Below are 23,562 nucleotides of genomic sequence, written 5' to 3'. Positions count from 1 at the left end.
GTGCTTCTCTGGACACGTTCCAACATGTTCTAGTTGTCCATGTTATCAGCACTAATCATAGTTCTGCTGAAGATATGGCAGCCAGCACAGCACTTATGTTAGCTGCTGTCTCTGAAAGCAAGCTGATAAAGATTACCCTGAATTCTGATACAACATCAAGTATTACTTTTGATACTTTCCCCTACTTAGCTTCTTGGTGGTGTTTCCTTCTGTGATCAGGATCCTCTGCATTCTGAGTGGTGGTCACAGAGTGCTTCACAAAACTGCAGTTTGGTAATTGTGACTATAAATGAGATTTTAGGAGGTGGCAAAGGGGACTTGGTGCTGCTCAAGCAGAGCGAGAATGACAAGACAGGGTTGGCATCACAGAGCTGCCAAATGGCAACAAAAAGAGAAAGGGAGCTAGGTGAGAGGCCAGGGAAGCAACATGAAGAGAGATGTGGCAAAGAACAGTGGGTATCCTGGGAACAGAGGTGAAGTTTAAATTAGCAATAGCAGAAGAGAAACAATTTCTGTGTTTCTAAGGCCTCTGCAAAGGAGCAGAGCCAGAAGGAATAGATGTCACCACCTTCTCCTAGTACACGTTTGAATCCTTATCAAAGCAGTTTATCAACTGATCTCATTTTCAATTATAACCTGCAGAAGCATTCATGTAATTAGATGTGCTGTTGTAATCCTCTTGAAAACAAAATATGGGCACGGTGCAGCTGATAAATTGAAGCAGGAGGGAAGAGCTAATATATATTTTAATAAGCAATAAGTCTAAAGTGTGTCTCTAATAGACTCTAATGGTATCTCATTTATCTTAAATTTATTTTTAAAAAACAGAAATAAACTTTGAACTTGAGAGTCAAGCCAGGATTTATTATGTTTTGATAATTGCTTTGGAAAAAAAAGTTTATGGCCACTCCTCGGGAAAAGGGAATAGGTTTAGATGCACATAGATCTTCTGCCCACTGAAAGCAGCTGCAAAGCACACATGGACTTCAGAGAGCTGAACGTCCTGCTTGGTCCTGCCCTGTACATTGAACATTTACTCTGGAGAGTAATGTCCTAGATACTTCTCGGTCAAATAACTTGTAGATCTTTCTTTGGTCAGTGTTCTGACCCCAAGAGGTTGCACAAGGATGCTGAACTGGGAGGCTGGCATAACGATCCAATAAGGGGATCTCAGGCCAGAGAGCTGGCAGCGTGACTTGAGCATGCTCTGCAAAAAACCTCCCAGGGAAGGGAAGATATGGCAGGGCTGAGGGCCCATAGCATGGAGCTGGTGGCTGGTGCAGAGATGCTCAAGGGAACAGGAGCAGGCAGCCAGCTATGGGAGGGTGTGGAGAGTTCTGCCTAGGGACCACCACAAATGGGGCAGGGTTTTCTGCACCTCAGCCTCCAGGTTAGCTGGAACCAAGTATGGAGGACCTGCCTACATTGACACCATGATCTATGGGGAGACCTTGGTACAAGTCTTTTTTATTTCTTTCCCGTTTGATCCAGTTGCTTTGAGTTTTCCCTGTTTAAAAAGTTATATATTTGAGGTTTATTGTGATGAGATCTGGCTTTATTTGAGTTACAAAGGCTTTTGGTCTTCTTTAGGGAACTCATTATGAAGAAAAATTGTAGGCAGTGGATGTCAAAGCTCTGGCTGACCCAGGAGCTTATTACACCTGGTTGAAAAAAAATAATAAAAAAGTGGTCACAGCATGAGCTCTCCCTCCTCATTTTGTAGGGGTTACACAGGAAGTGGAATTTCCTTCCAGCATAGAGAATGATCCTCCCTCTTTAAGCATACACATCCTGAGCCGTTCATGCTGGCTTTATGCCCCCTCTGTCCAGAGACAGTGGGGCATTGTGGCTTCTCCTCCAGTGGGAAGAACTGGATTGAGCTCCTTCAAAAATCTTGCAGTAAATCCTTTAGTAGATAAATCCTGAGAAAACTTCAACACCTAATTTTCCCTCTGTGGGTGGAATGTGAGAACAAGAGCGATGAAAGCTGAGAAACAAATGAATTTCATTCTTCAAGTGATATTATTTGCAGGGTTGTGAGATGTTTTGCACTCCGTCTCCCTGCCTGGTCCAGATTAGCTGGGAAGCACAAGCTGACTGGCTAAGGACTGTGCAGGAGGCTGCCAGAATCTATAGGACCATCCCTGTAGTGCCATCTCCCTAATAATTAATTTGCTATAGGACTTACCTCTTGGGGTCTGTTATTTCCCACCATCCTTTTATATACAGTGTGAAATATTGGGCTGCTCAGCCAAGACACCAATTTTGCTTTACAGTGGTTTAGTAGCCAAGGTTTTATGTTCTGTTCTACAATCAGGTTGCCCTTTAGATGATTTTTCCACCACCACTCCCTGTCCTTTCCTATTTACTTTCAATAAACAACATGAAGTTGTTCTCTCTGACTATTTAGCAAAGGTAAATTATTTGGGAAACTGAATTCCCTCAGTTCAGCTGACTGTCCAGAATAAAATTATAAACACGTTGGATAAGATTAATAAAAGCCCCAGACTCTGGGTGAATGATCTTACTAATGTATACAAGACAGACAACATCCTCCTCCACCAGTTTCCTAGTTTGATAAATGCCTTGAGCTGATTTTAAAATGTGTAGGTTATTTTTAACCATGGTAGCTGAGCCATCTGTATTGTATCTGATGAAGTTTTGTGATAGAGCAAATTGATTTATTCTATCTCCTTACAAGTTATACTAAGCTTTATGTTATAAATAAGCTGAAGCACATGATGTCATTGAGCTTGAAAGTCTCAAGATAAATTTGTACTTAAAGGGTTTGTGCTTTCTGTATGAATTTAAATTGGTACAGATTGTTAACATCTCTTTACTGTTTCTGTTTTGTGGATTGCAAGCTCCTGGGTCAGAGCTGTCTTTTATAGTTGTGTTTGGATGAAATACACAGAGGGCCCAAATCCAAGACTGGTGCTCTCATATGTTACAGTGATAAAAATAAGAGCCAGAAACACACAGGCAGTATTTGCAGAAGCACCACAAGGATCCAGGTGCCTAAATCCTACCATTTGTTATAAAATACAGGGAATTAAAGAGAAGCTCATTTCACTAATGGTGTGAACTGTCCTGGCTGTAGCAGGGGCATGCCTTATGCCATGACAGGTCTGGACTGAGGTCAGGTTTCAGATCTCTGCTGTGGTTTCTGTTCCAGGAGAAGAGAAGGGCTGTTGGTGGCACAGACCTGACACTGCTCCCTTTGCCTTCTTGGAGGTCACTGGGATTTCTGTGAAAGTCTGTGGGAAGGGTGTGCATAGTGGCAAGAAGTGGCATTAATCAAATGTTGGAAAGAATACAATATGATACAGGATAAATCCTAACAATACAATAAATCTCATCTAAGACTACAATAAATCCTCTCTTAGTTGAGTGCTTACAAACCAGCAAAAACGGTGGCTTACATTAGAACTCCTGAAAGAGGTGGAGTAGTCATTGTCCCTGTGTTTAAGGATTGTTTTTTTGAGAGACTAGTACCGAAGACAGGATGTTGCCTAATGAATACCATGTATGGTGCAGATTTTTCTGTAATTAAAAAGCAAATGAGCAATGCTTTAATTAAGATCTGAAGATTACAGCTAAAAGCTCAGTATCCTCTATTACTTATTGTCAGATAGGAATTACGTTGCATATGTGTAACAAACCATTGCATCTTAAAAATGGCACCATAAAAAAGCTGCTGTAATTTAAAAGCAGCCAATTTACTAGGAGTACAGTTTGCAGCTCTGTCACTTGCTAATCAGTCTGTTAAACATAATAGCCATTCTTGTCTGGAGGCAGTTAATCATGTTGTGAATGCACTTATCAGCGCATATTAGAAATACAATACAAGACTTTCCAACAGAGGAATGGGTGCAATTACTGCAATCAGTATACATTTAGCTACTGTCTTATACCATGGTTTTCTTTCCATTTCTCTTTTTCCCCCCCCTTCTTCTTTTAAATAGTCCAACAGTGACAGATTTTCCCTTAGAAAAATATAAATGACAGACTTGAAAGTGTTTTTAAACTCAGCAGACGTGCTCAAACACAACCTGTCGATCTACATGAGAGATGGCTGCTGCCTGCTTGAACCTTTCCTGGACCCAGAAGCATTGGAAGCTGCTGGCTTTGAGTGTTGTGGTGATGGTTTTCAAGGCCTTTGAGCATTTTCACCGATGGGCTTTGAATCTGTCTGTGGAGGCATTAGTTGGGTGGTGGAGAGCTGAAGTTGCTGCATTTGAATCAGACTAAAGCAGCTCAGCATATGGATGAACTCATTTTTTCCCCCCTCCTTCCCCTCTCTATGCTTCTCTACATCTAAATCAATAGCAATGAGAGATCTCAAAGTTTTTGAAAGGGGATATTGAAAAAGCTTGAAAGCTAATTGCTTCCAGCATGACTACCCAGCATCGATGGGTGTAAATACAGCTGCCTCAAAGAATGCCAGGACTAGACAAAATCTAAGGATTTCAGCTTAACAATTTTCCAGGGTTGAGCATATTCTTGTACAGGGAGGAAGAGAGTTGGGAGGGCAGCAGGAGGAGGAAAGGGATTATGAAATCCTGAAAAGTTTCAGGAAGGAAAGGCATTTAAGGAGGATGATTTTGTAAATTGTGCTGTTAGGGATAGTTTGTGTAGCTTAGTGTGATACACAGTGGTTGCAGAAACCTGCCTTCTTTTTCTGGAAATCATGGAATCATAGATTAGTTTGGGCTGGAAAAGAGCTTTAAAGGTTATCTAATCCAAACTCCCTCAGGAGGGACATCTTCAACTAGATCAGGTTGTTCAGTGCTAAGTCCAACCTGACCTGGACTGTTTCCTGGGATGGGACGTCTAGAACCTGTCTGGAGAGCATGGGTCAGTGTTTCATCATCTTCATTGTGAAAATATTTTTTCCCCTTACATTTAATTTAAGTCTCCCCACTTTTAATTCAAAACCATCATCCTTTGTCCTGTCACAGCAGGCCCTATTAAAAAGTCCCTCCCCATCTTGCTGACAGGCCCCTGTACGTACTGAAAGGCCACTATAAGCTCTCCCCAGAGCCTTCTCTTCTCCAGGCTGTACAAGCCCAACTCTCTCAGCCATGCCTCACTGCTGAATCTGACTCTTTGTTCTTCATGACAGCTGGTACTTTTGCTTAGGTAACACTTTTAATTGTAGCAAGGAAAATGCAGAATGATCCTCAAATGATGAGATTATTGCAGTGGGTAATAAGGGAGTCAGTGTAACATCCCATCCACGGCAGCAGTACTTCTGTTACTGCTCTGTTCAGGTCATATATTGTCCTCAGTGTGATGTCCTTAGGGGTGATTCTTCTTCCCAGTACTGCAGGTGTCAAGCCTGCCTCATACTAGTGAGCAGCTCAGCTTTGACACTGCCCCACTCCATCCACAGGCTGTTAAAACCTTTACTACTGAAGAAAGTTGTAATGTGAGGGACATTTTCTATGAACAGGGGAGTGGGGAAGGTGGGATGAAACACCATTTTCCCCCTTTCCATTTCTAATTATTCCTTTGCAGAGCATAAATGGATTAACCTCACTTACATTACTCACTTGTGCCTGAACTCGTTTATTCATGATATGACCTTAGCTCTGAGCAATATTCCAGCAGCCCCCCATTAGCTGTCACTACATTTGAATTCATCACATTGGGAAATCATTGTCTTAGAAGTGTGACAAAGTAGTTTTTACCCTTCAAAAAGGTGATGTAGAGACTTCATCTGGTGACCCTTGTGTTGACCTTACTTTCATGCCATTTGAAAGTGATTGTGTAATGATTTTTAAAAAGAGAATTATTAAATCTGCTCCTCTGCTTTTGTGTGTGCATTTTTATTTTGAGTTGTCTTTGCAAGTCTAGGCAAATTTGGAGTAATTTTTGGGACAAAAATAGGCCCTTAATGGAGTGACTTACATTATAATTGCTTATTTCTCTCTTGCTTTGAGTTTGGTTGTGAAGATCAGAAATTTCAGCTGATCTCAACTAGCAAAGGGTTGGAGGTACACAGAATTACTGCAGATGGCTCTTTCTGTTCATACACTGAATGCAGACCCTGATCCACCCTGTGTTTGCTCAGCTGGATGAATTAATCTTGTTTATTAATTAAAATGTGGGAAACTGATGTTTATGTGCCACTTTCACTTTCATGTTTTTACTGTCTTTTCAGCGAATATCAACAGTGAGAGGAAAAGCTTCACTCTTTTTAAAAGCATAATTATCATCCCATAAAACAAAACAATTCTATGCACACCATGTGTCTCTTGGGGAACTGGGGGGAGAGGAGGTCCCATTTATGTTAATGTCCATGGGCTACACTGGTCCCTGCCTTACCTTCTCTGAGGATGTTGTCATGGCCATTTATTTCTTAGCAGAAGTGTGAATTAGCCACACCCTGCACATTATCTCTCCATCTAAGAGTACATTAGGATCAAGGAAAGCTAGGTCTAATTCATTAGATGCTTAATCTTGTTTAAATTTGAAGAGAATGTAGGAGGAAGAAAATAATTCTTGCCCATGTTCCTCTTTTGAGTTGTTCTTTAATTGTTCCATGCAGGTGGTATTACAGTAGCTTCTGCAGCAGACTCATGAGTTCTGTGCATTCTTGGCAAGCTTTGGAAAGAAGAAAAGCAGACTTGTAAAATTTCCCATTGTCCTTGTTAGCTACTTGCCATTTTGTTATTTACTTGTTTACACTGTCTGCCCATTAAGCAAAGGATTAAGTTCCAAAGGTGTTGAATTAGGCTTTAAAATCCTCAAGAGGAGAGCACCATTTGTCACTGTCGTCCTGTATCCTCCAGCACATTTGGTATATTCGCATCACAGTCTGCAGCTTGTCTCCCCTTTCATTCATAAATTCAGTGTGTGGGGAGTTTGCATCTTTAGATCCCCTCTGGTTGATTTTTTCTCCCCAAGGAGATCCTGCTATCAGCCTCAATTGTAATTCTGAAATCAAAACAGCAACTGGATCGCTAGTAACCTTCTCCTTCCTCTAGTCGTGTTTTGTGTTGCTTTGCTTTGCTTTTGTATACACTTGGGGCATACAAAAAGGGTCTGATCATTAATGCTAATGTCAGGCATATACAAATCATGAGGTGTTCAAAATGCAAAGGAAATGCATTTTTGGAAATGTGGTTTGAGCTGTTAGGGTGATCCAGGTGACTTACCCAAGCCTTACTCTCTTTGTAGGAAGATAAGGAAGCTGCACACACATTTGTAAATATAAGATTCAAGAGCCTTACATAGCAGTATTAATTCAGAACCTATCACATAGAGTCACTCCCAGTGTCCTTCATTTCACAGCTGGCTGGGGAGAGTGGCAAGACTCTGAGTGAAGCATCTCCAGCTGTGCTGAGCTGGTAGCCAATAACCTAGTGGAGGAGCTGTATTGAAGGGTGGCCTTTTTCTTCTGCTTAATTACCTGTAGGAAGCCTGTTTATTTGGCTGCTGTGTGGTGGCATTACAGATGCACTCTGAGGCGGTCCCATGGCATGACAGTGTGTCACCAAGGATTTCCATCAGGTAACTTTTAGGGTACATTCCCTATTTTCACCATTGAGTCTCTGGATGCCCCTGATGGTCCACTCAGGTTTCCTTGAGGTCAAGTGAAATGTTTGCTGCCCTGACTTTGCGTGCAGCTTGGCTTGGGTTATTCAGATGAAGCACCTGACTTGGTAAAGAAGCGCTTCCCAGAATTATATTCTTGTTCTTTTAAAGCTCTTTTGAGAGTCTGTGGAGGGAAGGCCTTTGTATGTAAGTGCCTGCTTTACAAAAGAGTTCTTATATCACTTTATTATCTTGACTTTTCAATTGTTGGTTCTTTAAAAATCCATCTCTGCCTTATAATCTATTTCAGCTGCTTGCACAGCGTTGTTGAAAATACTCCATGTGATTATGGTATATAAATACGTAAGAATTTCTGAATAGTTAAAGAAAAATTATAAGCACCATTTGGGCTGCTGGTACTTATTAACTGGCTAGCATTCAGCATGTATCTTTCATCATTAAATCATTCTTATTTTTTAAACAACAATAGCTCCCTCTATATTTGCATCCAACATCGGCTAAAGCCTGGCCCAAATTTCTTGCAGGATGTTTGTTCTATTCCCCAGCAAGATGCTTTCTCCCGGTAAAGAAGCTTTATTTTAAGAAATACACAGCACAGCAATAAAAAGGTTCTAAATAGGAGTCAGAAAAAAAGATTCTGGTGCAATCAAAATGCTTTTTTAAACCCCCAAAGATTATATGTTATTTCAAAAGGGGAGCGTCACGACAAAGGAAGAAATGGAGTCCCAGTGCCCAGCAGTACGCGTTACCAGTGGAGCACATCAATTACTCCCATACTGAATTTGGTCCGAAAAGTCCTGTTTTGTTATAGGCTAACTAAAATAGCATCTAAGGCTTCTTTTACCAGAAGAATTTCTGTACAGTGTCACAAGGGTGGAAGCAAATAAAAATAATTGAAGCAATTGTCTCACTTGTCTCCAGGGTTGTCATGATGATGTTGATAAAATCAAATAAAGTGGAAGTTATTGCAAGTTGTTAGTGAGCAGCACCGTTGTGAATTGGCAGTGGGAGAAGCTGAAGAGCTTAAAAGGTTTGCTCATTATCTAGATTTATTGTTTTCAGTTGTGGGAAAATGTTGGCTAAGCAAAATAACATGAATAATATCTGGTCTTGGTGATGTGCTTTGAAGAAAAAATATTTTCTTGTTGGCTTTTATTGGATTATTAAAAAATGCTGTGTCAATCCATCTATTCTTAACAGATTTAGCAGCTTGGTTTTATCCTCTGTAGCCATTTGCATTGCCCATGCATCTGTGAAGAGCATGAACTATTACAGCAGTGAAAGAAAAACAAGATCAGACACTAAGAAGTGTTTTGAGAAAATCCTGTAGTTGGTATAAAATAAACTGGACAGCAGAGCAAGTTCTCTCTTAGACAACAGAGCAAATTGCAAATTGTGATTCTGAAATGCAATGTGAAGAGGCAAACTTTTTCCATCCCTACAGATTCACTTGCAACCTGCCATCCATCCTGGTCTCTTGTTCAGTGTTTGTGACATTGGATGTTAGGAAAAATTTCTTTGCTGAAAGAAGTGTCAGGCATTGAAACAGGCTGCCCAGGAAGGTGATGGAATCACTGTCCCTGGAGGTATTAAAAAACATGTAGACATGGCACTTTGGGATGTGGTTTAATGGCCATGGTTCTGCTAGGTCAATGGTTGGATCTGATGATGTATGATTCTACCTTGCACCACTGTGCTGTGGCATGGAAGAAGACCAAGCAGGGCTTTTTCTCAAACCTTTATTTCTGTCTTGTACCTCCAACAGTCCAATTTCCTTCATCAGAAGAAAAATCACTGGGACCTATGCTCTTAGGGGCAGTGGCACTGTGTCATCTGAATGTTCTCATTCTGATGCAAAAGCTTACAGAAGTACTGAGGATGTGCAGGTAATTTGTTTCAGCTTCTAGGGATGTCCATTCACACTGCAGCTCTTGACAGGAATACCTGCACTGATTTATGCAGGGCTCTAGCCAGAGCTGTCTTCAGTGCTCCTCAGGGTGAGGCCCCTTTTGCACAAACTACCCCTGGGAGAACACTGTGAGTAGGCTGCTCCCAAGCTTGTATAGAGCTTTGTGTCCTTATAGCCTAATGAAAATTATACATACTGGGAGAAAAAGAGTGAGGTTTTAACACCCATTATCAAGTCAAACTTCCTACAGGAGACATCAGGTAGCTGTTTCACCCCACTAAATTGGATCTGTTGTGAAGGATGTAGCTCCTAGAAGACGTCCTAGTTTTAAAGCTGCTAGCCTCTGCCAGTTCCTGTTACCCAGTGCCTGTGTTCAGGAAAGTGACACTAAACAAGGTGTAAGGGCTGTAGTATGCAAATCGTCATAATTCAGAACCTGGATGCTACTCTGTTAGTAGATATATGCTCTCATTTCCTTCATCTTGCCTGCTGGGATCTTAATTTCCTTAGGGAAAGAAGGTCAAGACCTTTAATCTGGATCTGTTTCCCAAGAGGTCCTGGCTGTCTGATGCTTCGTTTGGCTTCAGTAGGAAATTAGGGTCTTGAGCATTTCCAACCAGCTGTTGAAAAGCCTTCTCTTTCAAGTGTTTGCTCTTCAGTAAACTGCACTTATAAAATTAATCCTCTTGAGATCAAAGAAGTGAGACCTGTATTACTGAAATACTTTATAAACTAATGTACCTTGCTTATGAAATCCTGTTCTCATTGAATTTGGTCACAATTTGTCAGAGAGAGTAGGAACTGACCATTATTAACCTTGAAAAGACTCTCAAGCAAGGTGATAGCAGACATTTTATTGTTTCCAGTTACCTAGTGTCAGCTCCATACTTTAGAGTTTTGTTTACACTGCTGTGGGCCTCATAAGCAGATTGCCATTTACTGAAAACATTGGTTTATGAATGAATGAAATTCATGATTTCCTGTAATAGCCAACTGCACTAATAGAAGGGTCTGACTTTTATCAACTAAATTGTCACTGAACTGGCAGTGGGAGCCAGCCAGCCCTCCATATAGCTGTGGCACACCCAACTGAATGCACTGTGGCACACCCAGCTGAATGCACTGTGGCATTCTGCATATTTAATTATCTCTAAAACACATAGGGCAGGCTCTTCAGTTTGGTTAGCAGTGTAAAGCTTTCAAATAGCTAATGATAGACATTTGTGTATTTACCGTAACTCAGCACTATTTAGACAGTCACTGCCATCATAGCACCAATCACTGGGTGTCATTCCTGCACTTAATTCAATAATTCCATGTTTGACTTAGATAACAAATTAGGAATGAATTAAACTTAGTATTATTTCAGTGTTAGGTAATTTTGAAGTACTTTACCAAGGCCTCTAACGTTAGAGCCCTGGTGGACCTTCACAGTAATCTATTATCTTGTGAAAAAAGCCTATGCAGCTCTCTATAAATAGTTCATAAGGTTATAAATCACAGAACCACAGAATGGTTGGAATTGGAAGGGAACTTTAAAACCCATCAAGTTCAACCCCACTGCCATGGGCAGCGACACCTTCTACTAGACCAGGCTATGCAAAGCCCCATCCAACCTGGCCTTGAATGCATCCAGGGATGGGACATTCATAACTGCTCTGGGCAGCCTGTTCCAGTGCCTCACCATCAGTAAAGAATTTCTTTCTAAACTAATATAACTTAATTTGATGTAATGTCTTCTAATCTAAATCTACCCTCTTTCAGATTAACATCATTACCCCTTGCCCCCTCATTACATGCCCTTGAAAAAAGTCCCTCCCCATCTTTCCTGTACATTGTTTTTAGATTCAAATTTGATGTATCTACATTTTTCCTTCTGTTTGCATGCACTATCAGATTTAGGAATAAAACCAACCAGACTCTATGTCACAAGGTAATGTGATGGATAGCCCTCCAAAAATGGTGTGAATAGTTACAAAGCATCTGAATGCAGTAATGCAAGAGTTCTCTAAGGTGCTTAGGAGCACTTGAAACCTAGGACTTATTTTTCTAGTGGTTTGTGCAGCCTGTGATTAGCTCCACTGGGAGAGTGTTTTTAACTGAGGAGAAGCTCTGCCTCTGGGCTGTGTGCTCAGTGCTCTATGGCCTAGTGTACCTCCTGAGGAAATCCTTTGGGTTCAGCTTGGCAGGCAAAGCAGGGGAGTTGGGCTCTGCATACATTCAGCTCCCATCTGGATGTGTCCCTGGCAGGACAGTTCTGGAACTTAAGCAATATTTTTCTGTTCTGATTAGGTCCAACTGCTTAGTTGGAGCTAGAGTTTGCTTTATTTGGCATGGACTTACCAGTCTATGATAAAATTCTGCTCTCTTCTGTTGCGAGTTGGGATCACAACCATGCCCACTAACTGCAGGGTGCAGAATGAAGGCTGTGTTACAAAGCTTGTCTGAGCTGTTGGGGACCTGGTTTGAATGCATTAGGTATTGATGAGGCTAGCCAACAGGAAATCATGCAGAAATCTCAAGGGTTTGAGGTTCTTGTAGCCCCTAGAAGAGGCAGTGTTGTGAAAGCACACAGATAGGATTATAAATGGCAATTTGAAGAAGGGGCCAACTTAGTGAAGTTTGCAAGAGGAAATAAATCCAAACCCATGGTTTCTTTTTCTCCTCTCCCCAGAAAGAAAAATGTGTAATGAATGTCTCATGTCTGAAACACTGGGCTGGATTCATCAAAGGGAGTTAGTAATTACCAAATTGAGAGAATCATGAAGCGCTTTTCTAAATTTGAAAGGCTCATCAAGAATAGATCAGGAGCAGGCAAAATTAATAGTTATGAACTCATTTCCATAGAAATGGACTTATTAGCAAGCATGCCAGCTGCCTAAAATTATAAGGTCTTTTCCTTGTGCTTGCAGGAAATAATCTTTTTTTATAAAAGTAATTTTGACTTTTTATTTTATTTTTTATTTTTTTTTTTTTATTGCTCCTCTAAACTAGGATTTGGCAAAATCCTTCTAAACCAGGAAAAGACTTCAGTGGACAATAGAAATACTCAGCTAAAAAGAGAAGAAAGATATGAAAAGGAGATTTATAGTCCTTAGATTCCATCAGCCTCTTCCCAATAGCGCAAACCTATTTAAGAGAAAAATGGAAGAAGTCTCAAGAAAACGCTGAAAAATCTTTATAGGGTAAAGTTTGGTTTAGGAGGATTTAATGGCTGATAACAGCATGAGTTACAGTCGTTGTCTTCTCTGCTAGTGGATTTTCCCACTGGTAACGGTTTGTCTTTACCAGGCAGCTGCAGATCGACAGTCACGACAAAGACCAACGTAGTGGCCACCAGCTACAAATCAGACAGGAAGCTGAAGATTTGCCATGGCAGGGTGGAATGGCTGCTTTTACAAAGGGCTGTAGAGTAATGCTGCATGGCCAGGAGGGAAATTTATCTACAGGTGCTGTGATGTGGATTTATCAGCCAACGGAGCTGACATAAGTAAATGCTAACCTTTAAGGTCTTGATTATGGTTTAATTTATCTCTGGTTTTGCTTTAGCAACCTCCATCCATTTCAGTGGAAAAAGACAGCGGTCTCCCACATGATGCTATAGAGGATGGTTAATAAATTGCAAGAATTATGAATATAGTACCAATCCTCCTGCTAGGGGAAGAGCTCCTGTAGGATAAGAGATGCAGCAGCCAGTAGGAAGGCATTAGTTTGTGCAAGAGATAAATTGGGTTTTATCAGTGGTTCATTATAGTTGTAAATTGGGAAGAGTCTTTGAACAAAGAGGGAGGATTAGTCCCTGGAGTACTCTGTCCCCCATATACAGGAACATCTGGCATTACTTGGAGGCTGAAATTTTGTCCTAAAGAGGAAAAAAAGGAGACCATAATTTTAGGGAAAATCCACTGACCTGATGTTCTGAAGGCAACTGGAAACTTGCTGGTGAATAAAGGAATCCAAAGAGCTGAATACTGGCTTGCTGTAGCTATATAGCCAGTGGAGGAACTCCACAAGTGATGGATGGTTAGACGCAGTAAGTCCATCTCTTTCGAAACAGAAGTCCAAATGAAAAGAGTTAGGTCCTTCTTTAACTGCTATTAATACACCATGCTGCATGATTAGCGTCAGAGACAAAGCAGAAAATGTTTGACAAGCCCTGTTGTTTTTCCAGGTGACAATAAAGATTCTCTTTGGAACCAAGACCTAGAAAATCCTGGCAGAACTGGGAAATGAGCTTTTCTTTTTAGTTCAGGCATTAATATTAGTTAGATCTAAGGAGGGTTTATGCATGGGAGTTGCTGCACTTGTCTAGATGCACAGAGACTCATTTCTAATCCAGCAGTGTATAACCATGTCTGCCTTTAAATGTAACTTATGTCTTTTATAGCTATGCAGCCGTGCTAAGGATGCAGGGAAGGGCTTTGCAGATTTACAGGAACAAGAGTCGTTTTACTCCCTGGCAATTACTTCAGCTTGCTATATATGCAAGCCACACACATGCTTTTCTTAGGAAGATCTGAGTGCCAGTTTGTCTTAAAAAATAAACCCATTGTTGTGGTTACTTTTTGGAGGTGTAAAAAGAAAAAGAGGGAAAGGAATAGTTGAAGACATGATGGACTGAGGTGAAAGAAGTGCCAGTCAGTGGGGCACATGGAATAGATTTATCAGGGCAGACACCTTATATAAGTGGTGAAAGTCAAGCACAACCCTCCATCAGTAGTTTTGTTCTGAATTTGAAGCCACGTGTGAGTGGCAACTATTGACTTGACCAGATTGAACCTAAACTGCAGATCTAAACACACCTTAACAGACTCAATACCTAGATCCATAGTTAGAGCTCAACTCTGACAGTTAAAGCTTATCTCTAAATTTTATTTCTGTGTTGAGAGCAAATTATTTTAATGTAATTTAGATAAAACCCAGCCAGAAGTGGGGTGCAGACTATAAAGTTGAATACTCTTCCAACCTGGTTGTTTATTATTATTATTATTATTATTATTATTATTATTATTATTACTCCTCCTCCTCCTCCTCCTCCTCCTCCTCCTCCAGTGTGGTGCCCACAGTGGTTCTGCTATTGACAGAAATGGTTTAATTACCCTACCACTGTGCAATAAAATTTGTCTTAAAAACCTCTTTGGCTGGTTGTCTGGTTGGCCACCCAAAAGATGCCTTAATAACTTGTAGTTTTGCTGGAGGTGGATATTATCTCCTGTCAGCATGGAAAATATTTATCCTCTAGGCATTGAAGCATATGTTTGTGGTGTTTGTTGTCAGAAAGAAAACAAGAAAATCAATAATTCCTGCTCAGATTTTTATTTTTTCTTTCCTTTACAATGTGCCTTCAGAAACAGATGGCAAAACCAGATTCTGCCTCTGTGCAGTTGGGAAGAGGAAAAGGATGTTTTAAGTCTCTCTTTGTTTTTGAGCAATAAGCTAAAACTTTCTGGGAACTCTGCTCTTGGTGTCACTGCTTTAGGGTAAGGGCACACAAAAAAGATATCACGGGACAGGAGAGGAAGGTCCTTACTGAAGGGTGCATGCATGCACAGGACAGATCACTAGGTCAGGAGCAAGCTATCTCATTCTTGGATTAAGAGCACATTCAAGTTGTTATGGAGATCCTTCATATGCTGCAAATTCATCTTTTAACCAATTTTTATCAGCAGGTGCCCTGAAACTTCAGTAATATTGATAACATCAGCTGTATCTTCAGTGGAATATGATTAATGAGTTGGGTCTGCAGTCAGGCTTGTTGCCTTTCTATCCCTTCTCCATGTTTTGTAAGCTGCATTAAGTCTCCATACTGCAGGTGTCTGTCTGAGAAATGGAGGCAGGAACTTGCATTCTGCCTTGTAAAGTACCTTAACTTTTGTGCAGGGAAAGTGCTAGAGGAGCAAAGGTCTGTTTTCTGTCCCTGCTGCGGATGTGCTGAGTGCTGTTGGTTAAATCTTGGTATCTGTTTTCCACTCTGTAGCATGAAGATAAGCCCTGTCTTTCTAACCTAAGGATTAATAATTAATATATACATAGTGTTGGACCAGAGGAGAGTGCTAAGTGGTGTTGTTAACAAAAGACATGAAAGCTATTCTTGAATGCAGTTCTGAATGCTATGCATTTATATCCATGTCTTTACCTTGAAACTTTTATTTCCAGATGAGAAATACATAAAGGTTGTCATAGAACTGCAAGTCCCAACCCCTGACAAGAAAAATTGAAAATAAGGTTAATCTACACTCCACTCCCCCAGTTTTTTCATGTATAATTTCTGCAAATCTGTTTGGTTGGTTACTTTTCACTGAGCTAAAGACAAGTTTGGCTTTGAAAGACATTTTTATTTTCCTTTTTTCCCCCCACAAGAGCTCGCTTCTGCTACAGGACGAGGAATGGCCAAGCCTTCTGTTGCTTCTGAGCATCTGTATTTGGAGCAACAACATTATAATAGTGCTATATTAAATAATTCAGCAACATCTGTGCAATGTTTGGGGCTTATTCTGGAAGTTCATTGTGATTACAGAGAATGAATGCCTGAGTTTAATGGGGGGAAATGCCTCCATTTCAGGAAACTGGAAAAATAAAGTGTCACCTTCTCTGTAAGTTATAGCTGTTGCCTGGTGTGTAGTTTGATTTAGGTTTCTATCAGTGTCTTCAAGTTTGCTCGTTGAATTTAATGGTAAATTTCCTGGTGAATAGAAAAGAGAAATCAAAACGTATTGTATACATCAAAATATATTACAAGAGGGATATGGAGGTGCTGGAACATGTCCAGAGAAGGGCCATGAGGATGATCAGAGGGCTGGAGCACCTCTCCTATGAGGACAGACTGAAGGAGTTGGGGCTGTTCAGTCTGCAGAAGATAAGGCTCCAAAGTGACCAAATTGTGGCTTTCCAGTATCTGAAAGGGGCCTACAGGAAGGCTGGGGAGGGACTTCTCAGGATCTCAGGTAGTGATAGGACTAGGGGGAATGGAATGAAGCTGGAGGTGGGGAGATTCAGGCTGGAGGTGAGGAGGAAGTTCTTCCCCATGATAGTGGTGAAGTCCTGGAATGGGTTGTCCAGGGAGGTGGTTGGGGCACCTTTCCTGGAGGTGTTTAAGTCCAGGCTGGATGAGGCTCTGGCCAGCCAGATCTAGTGTGGGGTGTTCCTGCCTGTGGCAGGGGGGTTGGAACTAGATGATCCTTGTGGTCCCTTCCAACCCTGACTGATACTATGATACTATTTTGATATTCATGTCCTACTGATGGGGTGTGAAACTTTGTTGTGTTTCTTTCGTATTTATTTTTTTTCCAGAGCAAACATGTCCTCTTACGAGATCCTGCAGATGGACTTTGAGATTGACAATGCTAGCAGCCTGGCTGGAGCCCAGCAAATTACCTGGCAGGTGGAATACCCTCGAGATGACTCCCTGAGCGAGCTGGTGGTCTCTGAGATCTTTGTCAGCAGAACTATGTTTGTGGGAATTGTTCCTCTTGCGATGGTAAGAACCTGCTGCTGCTGCTTCTTCTCTTTTTTGCTAAATGTTTCTGTTGGTTCTCGTTAGTATTCAAGGGAATGTGAGGCATTTTATTATGTGCCACTTCCTATGCACCTGCTGCAAGTGATTTAAATGCAAAAAATACATTTCAATAATATTTTATTTACCTGATGTGCCATAATGGCTCCTTGGAAACCATTCGAGTCTTTTGTGAAAATCCTTTACCGTGTGTGGATTATTGGCCTGGTACATGGTAATAGCTCCTTAGGAGCCATTGTCTTCTGGTGTATTAATGTGACTGCCATGCATGTGCTCTAAGGGTAAATGTTGCAATTAGTTGGGACATTTTCAATGAAATAAATTAGCATGCATGTGTGGGAAACTTCATTGCTAAACCAAACAACTGGACTGCTTTTTCTTTGCCCCTCCCCAAAGAGCCACAAAGTCTAGTGAGCTGCAAAGTGTCAATTGAACAAAAGGTCCGGTTTGAGTTCCTGAGAAAGGACAAAATACTTTCTGAAGATGTAGCTGTCAGCCATATTTTGCAGGCAGGCTTTAAGGAGTATGTGTGCAGAAAGCTTGAAGCTGAGGGTTTATTTAACATATGCAAATTTCTCATTCTAAAACCAAATGCACCTTTTCTAGGAGGGACCTTTGTCTTACGTCTGGGCTTGATGGGCTTTCTGGTACTAGGGCTTTAAGCTTAGCCATGAGCAGTGATTTCAGTGGAGAGGATATTCTGGCACAAATCTAGAGAAGCAGCCAAAGAACCTGGATGTTGCACTAGTTCCCTCAGATATGCTCTAGTAATTTCTATTTACTTTCTCATGAGCATTTGCCCTTCCTGTCTGAGTTGCTCTCTGCAGGTTTTCTTCTATTACACCATATAACCAACAAATATTGGCATTTTCCTCTGTATGACCAATAGCTTCTCATTCTAGGATAGAAGCAAGAAAAGATGTTTGTAAAGGTAAACAAGACTCTAATTAATTTTAATTTCCAGTTTCTGCTGCCAAAGGCAGCCTGGAGAGAGAGGGGAAATTATGTGCAGTAAAAGTCAATAGAGAATTTTCTTCAAGTGCCTTTTTTTTTTCCAAGCATGTGGAAGATGAAAAAAAAACCTCTTAAAAAACCCTCTTAAGTGTGTGGATGGAATATCATCCAGTGGTAGTGGTGAAACAGACACAATAAATGACAGAAGGTGGTGTGTGGACAGTCTTGCACATAGTATTGCTGGTTTCAAATGGACAGCATGGAGCTCATGCTGTGTGGAGAGCCATGGGTGTAGAAGAGCAAATCCAGTTTACAACCCCACTGTGAATGTTGGATTAGAGCTTTGCTGCTGTCTCTGCCAGGGTTTTGCTAGGGGTTTATTTAATCTCTTTGCAGTAATGGCAGATGTTGGCCAATTCAACTGTCTCTAAATGTCCTTGGATACAATCTTAGGCTGAACCTGAATTCAAAGTGGAGCTAATCTTCTCTCTGACACCTTGTCATTGTAAACTAACCATGGAGTAAAAGAAAAAGCTTCTTCTGTGAATTTGTGATTTTAGTCCCTATATGATCAGGTGGGTTTCATGTGGGCTTTTACTTTGTTGTGTGAGCATCCTTGACTGGCTTGGCCCAAGGCTGATTGGACAATTGATGGCAGCAGGGGCAGGAACTACATCTTGTATTTGCCTTTCTTTCCCTTATGTTTGCCAGTTTCCAGTGCTGCTTCATTTAGCAATCACTAACTGGTACAGTTCTGGCACTGCATTGCCCAGTCAGGAGCAAAAAAACTGATTGCTCTATGCATCATCCTGTATTGTTCAGAGGAACATGTTCTGAAGCCCAGAGTTCCTGATTGAACTAAATGCATTTTAACCTTCATTCCTCTTCCAAGATTTGCCTGGCTCATTGGTAAACACTCTTTCTCTGAGTGCAGGTGATATCTGTAAAGGATGGCTTTGTCAGCTCCTGGACCTTGGTCCCCCAAAAGAGCAACACAGTGTGTTTCCATGCCTTTGCCATTGCACTGAACATTAATGACTTGCTGTTCCTTTTCAGTGTATCCACTCTTTCTTTGTAAACATTGAATATTTATAGATGAAAGCATGCTCTCCTTGGAGAGTTCAAGGTTTGAGCAAAACATTTAGGCCCTCATTTGCAGCTGTGAATGTTTTGGTGGGATTACCAAAGCCTCATGGTGTTTCAGTGGTAATGACACCAGCATTTGCATGAAGAAGTGCAGCTCAGTGTCATGAAGAGGAAAAATTTCTTTCTGGTGGGTGAGGTGGGTTCATTAAGAGCTTACTGGAGGAGAAACTAGCTGTGAAATCTTGCAAAAGGAGTATGAACTTTAATGTCTGCACCTCCTTTTGCAGGCCAGTTTGATTCTTTTCATGAAAAGACATCCTTTTCCATCCAGTTTGGAATATTGCTGTTTGTTGCTGCAGGTGGTCGTGAATTTATCTTTGATTTCCATGCTACTTTCTTAAACAAACAGGAGAAAATCGAAGGAGCCCCAGATAATTTATTCTGTCACTGCATTGTGGTGACTCTGGAGATAGCAGTAGGGATATTTTTCTCATTACTAGCTTGCCTTTTTTTTTTTATCCTTGTAGATAAAGATATGGGAGACTGCATGGTTACATTTGAATAATAGCCTGATGAAAAGAGCTGATTTTTGTTGCCGTAGTGAGTTTATGAAGCTCTTAAGATCAAATCTCATGCTCCTAACACTTACAGTGGGTAGAAAGCTTGAAAGGCTTGCTTTCGGTTGTTGGTTGTTGATTTCTGTCCTTTTTTTTGTCTTTTGGATTTTTTTTTAAGGGAAGATGCAGCTGATTTTTTGTATCATGTAGTAAAACTAACTCCTTATTAGCAGACAGTCTTGTTGTAGTGAATCGATACTGCAAATTATTTCTGGTTAGTTCTTTGGTATTGAATCAACAGAGCCTTTATAGGAGCTCTTTTGAGGCATTCAGAAGGAAGAAGGGCAAGGAAAACACTAGAGGTGAAATCCTGGCTAGGGCAGCACCCATCAGCTGTGCTTTCTGCCTGCCTTTTGTCTGCTCCTGAGATGAGTTTATCAGATGGATAGAACTTGGTCAAAGAACATTATCATACACTGCAGTGCTTATATGCTGTGACTAAAGAGGAACTGAGATTTTTTAAGGCTTGATAGGGACATTGGGAAATAACTGGAAATTGGTTATCTTGTGAGAAAAGTAGAAATAGTTTTAAACCCAACTGTTCTTTCTTCTGTATAATAGCTGCAAAAAAACTGGGGGTATCTTGTGGGGTTTCACATATTATTTGGAATAAGACTAAAATGCAGTCTTGGAACATGAGGAATTTCTTCCAGAGTATCCATTTTTTAATTTGAGTGATCCTCCATACAATAAATCTTAGTCTTATTTATGGCCAAATTCAGTGCATTCAAACTGTGTAAATAAATAAGACATTTGCACTAACGAGGGGAAAGAAAACAACATTGCATACTGAAAGATAGCCTGCCTGCTTTCTGCATCATCTAACAGTTCTCAAAACCATGAGTTCCTCCTAATTGAAACATCCTGTTTCAACAACTGCACAGGGCCAAACAGTTGGGATTTCCAAGGGAACTACATCCAGATGGAAGCAGCACAGTCCAGTAACAGGATTTGCTTTCTGCAAGTCTTCTCTCTATTTCTGGGTGAGCAATGTAGGCTGTGCACAGTGGGGAAGCACACAGAGAGGCTGCCATGGGGATGCAGACCGTTGCTGGCTGACATGGCAAAGAAAAGGATGAGTGAGCACAACTGAATGCAGCCTGCATTTCTCAGGAGCTGGCTGGGATGACAGCTGTGATAACCCTACTCCTGCTGGAAGGATCTGCTTGCTTTGTGAGTTGCTGTTACTGCTCTGCCTGTAAATAAGATGCCTGCTGAGAGACCTTAGTCTTATAGCACTTATTATAGAGGCATATAGTGGGGAATCCTCTTGTTAAGCTCTATTATAATTTCCATCATCCCCAGCTGCTGAGAAGAGGGTGGAAGAGGAAGTGACCCAGTCTGCATGCATACAGCCAAAGTTGTGTAGGAAAACATGTTTGGTTTTAATTGGGAAATGTTTTGAGGTGTGAAAGGACCTAAGAAGGTAGACTGTATCTGTCAGCCTGTGCCCCCCACAAAAAAAAATAACCCCTCACCCTACAACAACAAAATAAAACCCAAACAACAACAAAACCCCAACCAAACCAAACCTAACCAACCCAGTTTTTGTTTAGACCAAACATGACCTCATTACCTCTTAGCAGGTGACTGGAGCACCAGTTCAAAATCAATTCAGAGTGCAAAGCGCTTATTGTCTCACTGGCACAGTTTCCAGCCTCACTAGATCTGATCCCAGATGGTATTGCTGTGTGCATTTTACACCAGTTTAGAAACAGATTGTTTATTTTGTCTGGTGTTCAGTGTGACTTATGCTGAGAAGATCTGACAGGATTTGGGGCCTCGCATACCTATCCTACCTAGCCTTTGTTTTATAAACCAACCAATCTTCCAAAGTGCTTACAGCAATAGTCTGTACTTTGCTCCTGGGGGCTGGATTGGGAAATTTATCCCTTCTGAGCATGATATACTCATGGTTGTCCTCTTCTATAGCTATAGAGGTATAAAAATATATGAATAGGGAGAAGGTGTCTTAAGATACCCAGACACCCAAGTATGCAGGGAATTATATGATCTTTTCAGACTGCTATAGAAGTAGTCAGTGAAATTCTAAGTTCTTTAGGCAGCAAGCTGAGAAAACACAAAGCTCAAAACGCAGCAACCTCTGAAATCCTTGGAGTGCTGCTGTTCTAATCCCCAAGGCTGTGCAGCTAGCATCCTGTTTGGAGGTACAGTAGGCTTGAAAATGAATGAAAGCCATCTATGTGTGTGTGTACCCCTGGAAGTTCAACTTTGCAAGTCATTCTTAATTCATTTTCTGTGAACTGTAGCCTCTAGCTGCTGAAGCAGTTTTTGAGAGCTAAAAGGGATTGGACAGGCCTGCTTACACAGGGTAAATAAGCACATGCTAATTCCTGAAACTCCATGCAAATCAACAAATTATTTTTTCCTTAAGTGCTCTGTTAATGTTTGGTATTTATGTAATGTTTTATGTTTTCAGAACACTTTGCAGACATTAATTAATCAGACCTGAATAAGCCAAGCTTGATGAGAATGGAAAATTAAATGGAAATCAAGGCACTGTTATTCCGTTTTACCCGTTTCAAATGATTTGTTAAGTCACTTTTCATACTTTCAAAGGTACTTTTTCAAACACTTTAACGAAATCCTACAGTGCTGTTGCTTATTATCTCTAAAAACTGTTTTGGTTAGAAAACAGGTAGGATCTATACCGTGAAGAACTAATGACAGCACAGATGAGTGGCTTTGAAGAATGGAATTGCTATTTTTATCACCTAAAGCTGTGCTTAACAACTTAAGCCAATGTGAAAATACATGGATGGGAGGATTACTCCCTTAATTTGAAGCTTATTTAGAAGCTGAAATATTTGACTTCTGGAGATTGTCTTTTAAGGACTATTTAGTTATATCTAACTTTTTGTCACAAACTTTTGAGATTAACAAAACTGATGAAATACTGCCTATGGAAAATGAATGATACTGAACACTGCAGTGAGGTGGCAAGTTTGGAGATAGCATACAGGCTTCTAGCTTGAGCATTATTGCACTGTCCTCTTGCAAAATACCTGTATGTCCCTGAATACCTTTGAGGATCTGGGCTGTTGAGTTTAATGATCCACCATGCATTGAGTGTCAGGTGAAAATGTCATCTGCTCTACTCCTGTGAGGCTTATCTTGTTTTCTTTTTGACAATAAATGTCTCTGATAATTGATTCTTGCAACATCTGGTGTACAGATTAATGTGTGGAACTGATGCCCTGAAAAGTGGGAAGGTGATCTATTTTCATCACGTTGTGTAGAATTGCAGTTTGAGGTGAGGAAGTGGAATATATCCACACTGGAAGCCCTTTCTGGTTCCACTATTTTGTTGTGCCACCGAATATCAGGAAAAGAATCTGCCTTCTGATACTACAATTGCTAACTACAAACACCACAGGTGATTACTTTAAAATAGGTTTTATGGTATAGAAGTAGGATGCAAGTTGTAAAATTGGTTGATATCTAATGCAGGTGTGTTTTAGGCATCCAGCAGATCTGTCAGAACATTGTTAAGCTGGATCTAAACTAGACACCCAGTGATATAACAATCTCATGAAGTGGAAGTGTATTTCTTGCTAAGTATAGAAATGGGTAGCACAGGTAGATCTGTTCTGCTCAGGGATGATACAATTCTCACAGTTTGCTCTCATGATCTAAATAGACACAACCTGCAATTTTCCATAGTTATGGGAACTTGCTAGTAGCAGGGTACTTCGTGGAGTCTGACACTGCTTGGGTACAAGAAACAAACACTTCACCAGCTTTGAGCCTGCCATCCAGGTTTCTGTCACAAAACAGTGTGATTGGATGGATCTGTTATCTAACTAACAGTTGGGGGAAAATGAAAAAAAAAAAGAAAAAAGAAGACAAATCCCAGTCTTTTAGAGTTTCTAGGCAACCAGGAACTTAGTCAAAGTAAA

The 23,562-nt window shown here is 40.8% G+C and overlaps 1 protein-coding gene across 1 annotated transcript in view; it reads left to right on the top strand.

Annotated features, from left to right (window-relative positions):
• The window catches only part of TMEM132B (transmembrane protein 132B), a 263,337-nt gene that overhangs the window by 167,066 nt on the left and 72,709 nt on the right, over nucleotides 1-23,562 (top strand). The window contains exon 4 of the mRNA XM_068157430.1: nucleotides 16,763-16,949. Coding sequence (XP_068013531.1) covers nucleotides 16,763-16,949 — 187 coding nt within the window. The remainder of the gene's footprint in view (nucleotides 1-16,762; nucleotides 16,950-23,562) is intronic.

Source organism: Melanerpes formicivorus, unplaced genomic scaffold (assembly GCF_026170545.1).
Source record: "Melanerpes formicivorus ecotype bairdi unplaced genomic scaffold, bMelFor1.0.p_v2 SCAF_36, whole genome shotgun sequence".
Taxonomy (NCBI): Eukaryota; Metazoa; Chordata; class Aves; order Piciformes; family Picidae; genus Melanerpes; species Melanerpes formicivorus.
This window is presented reverse-complemented; position numbering and strand designations above follow the sequence as displayed.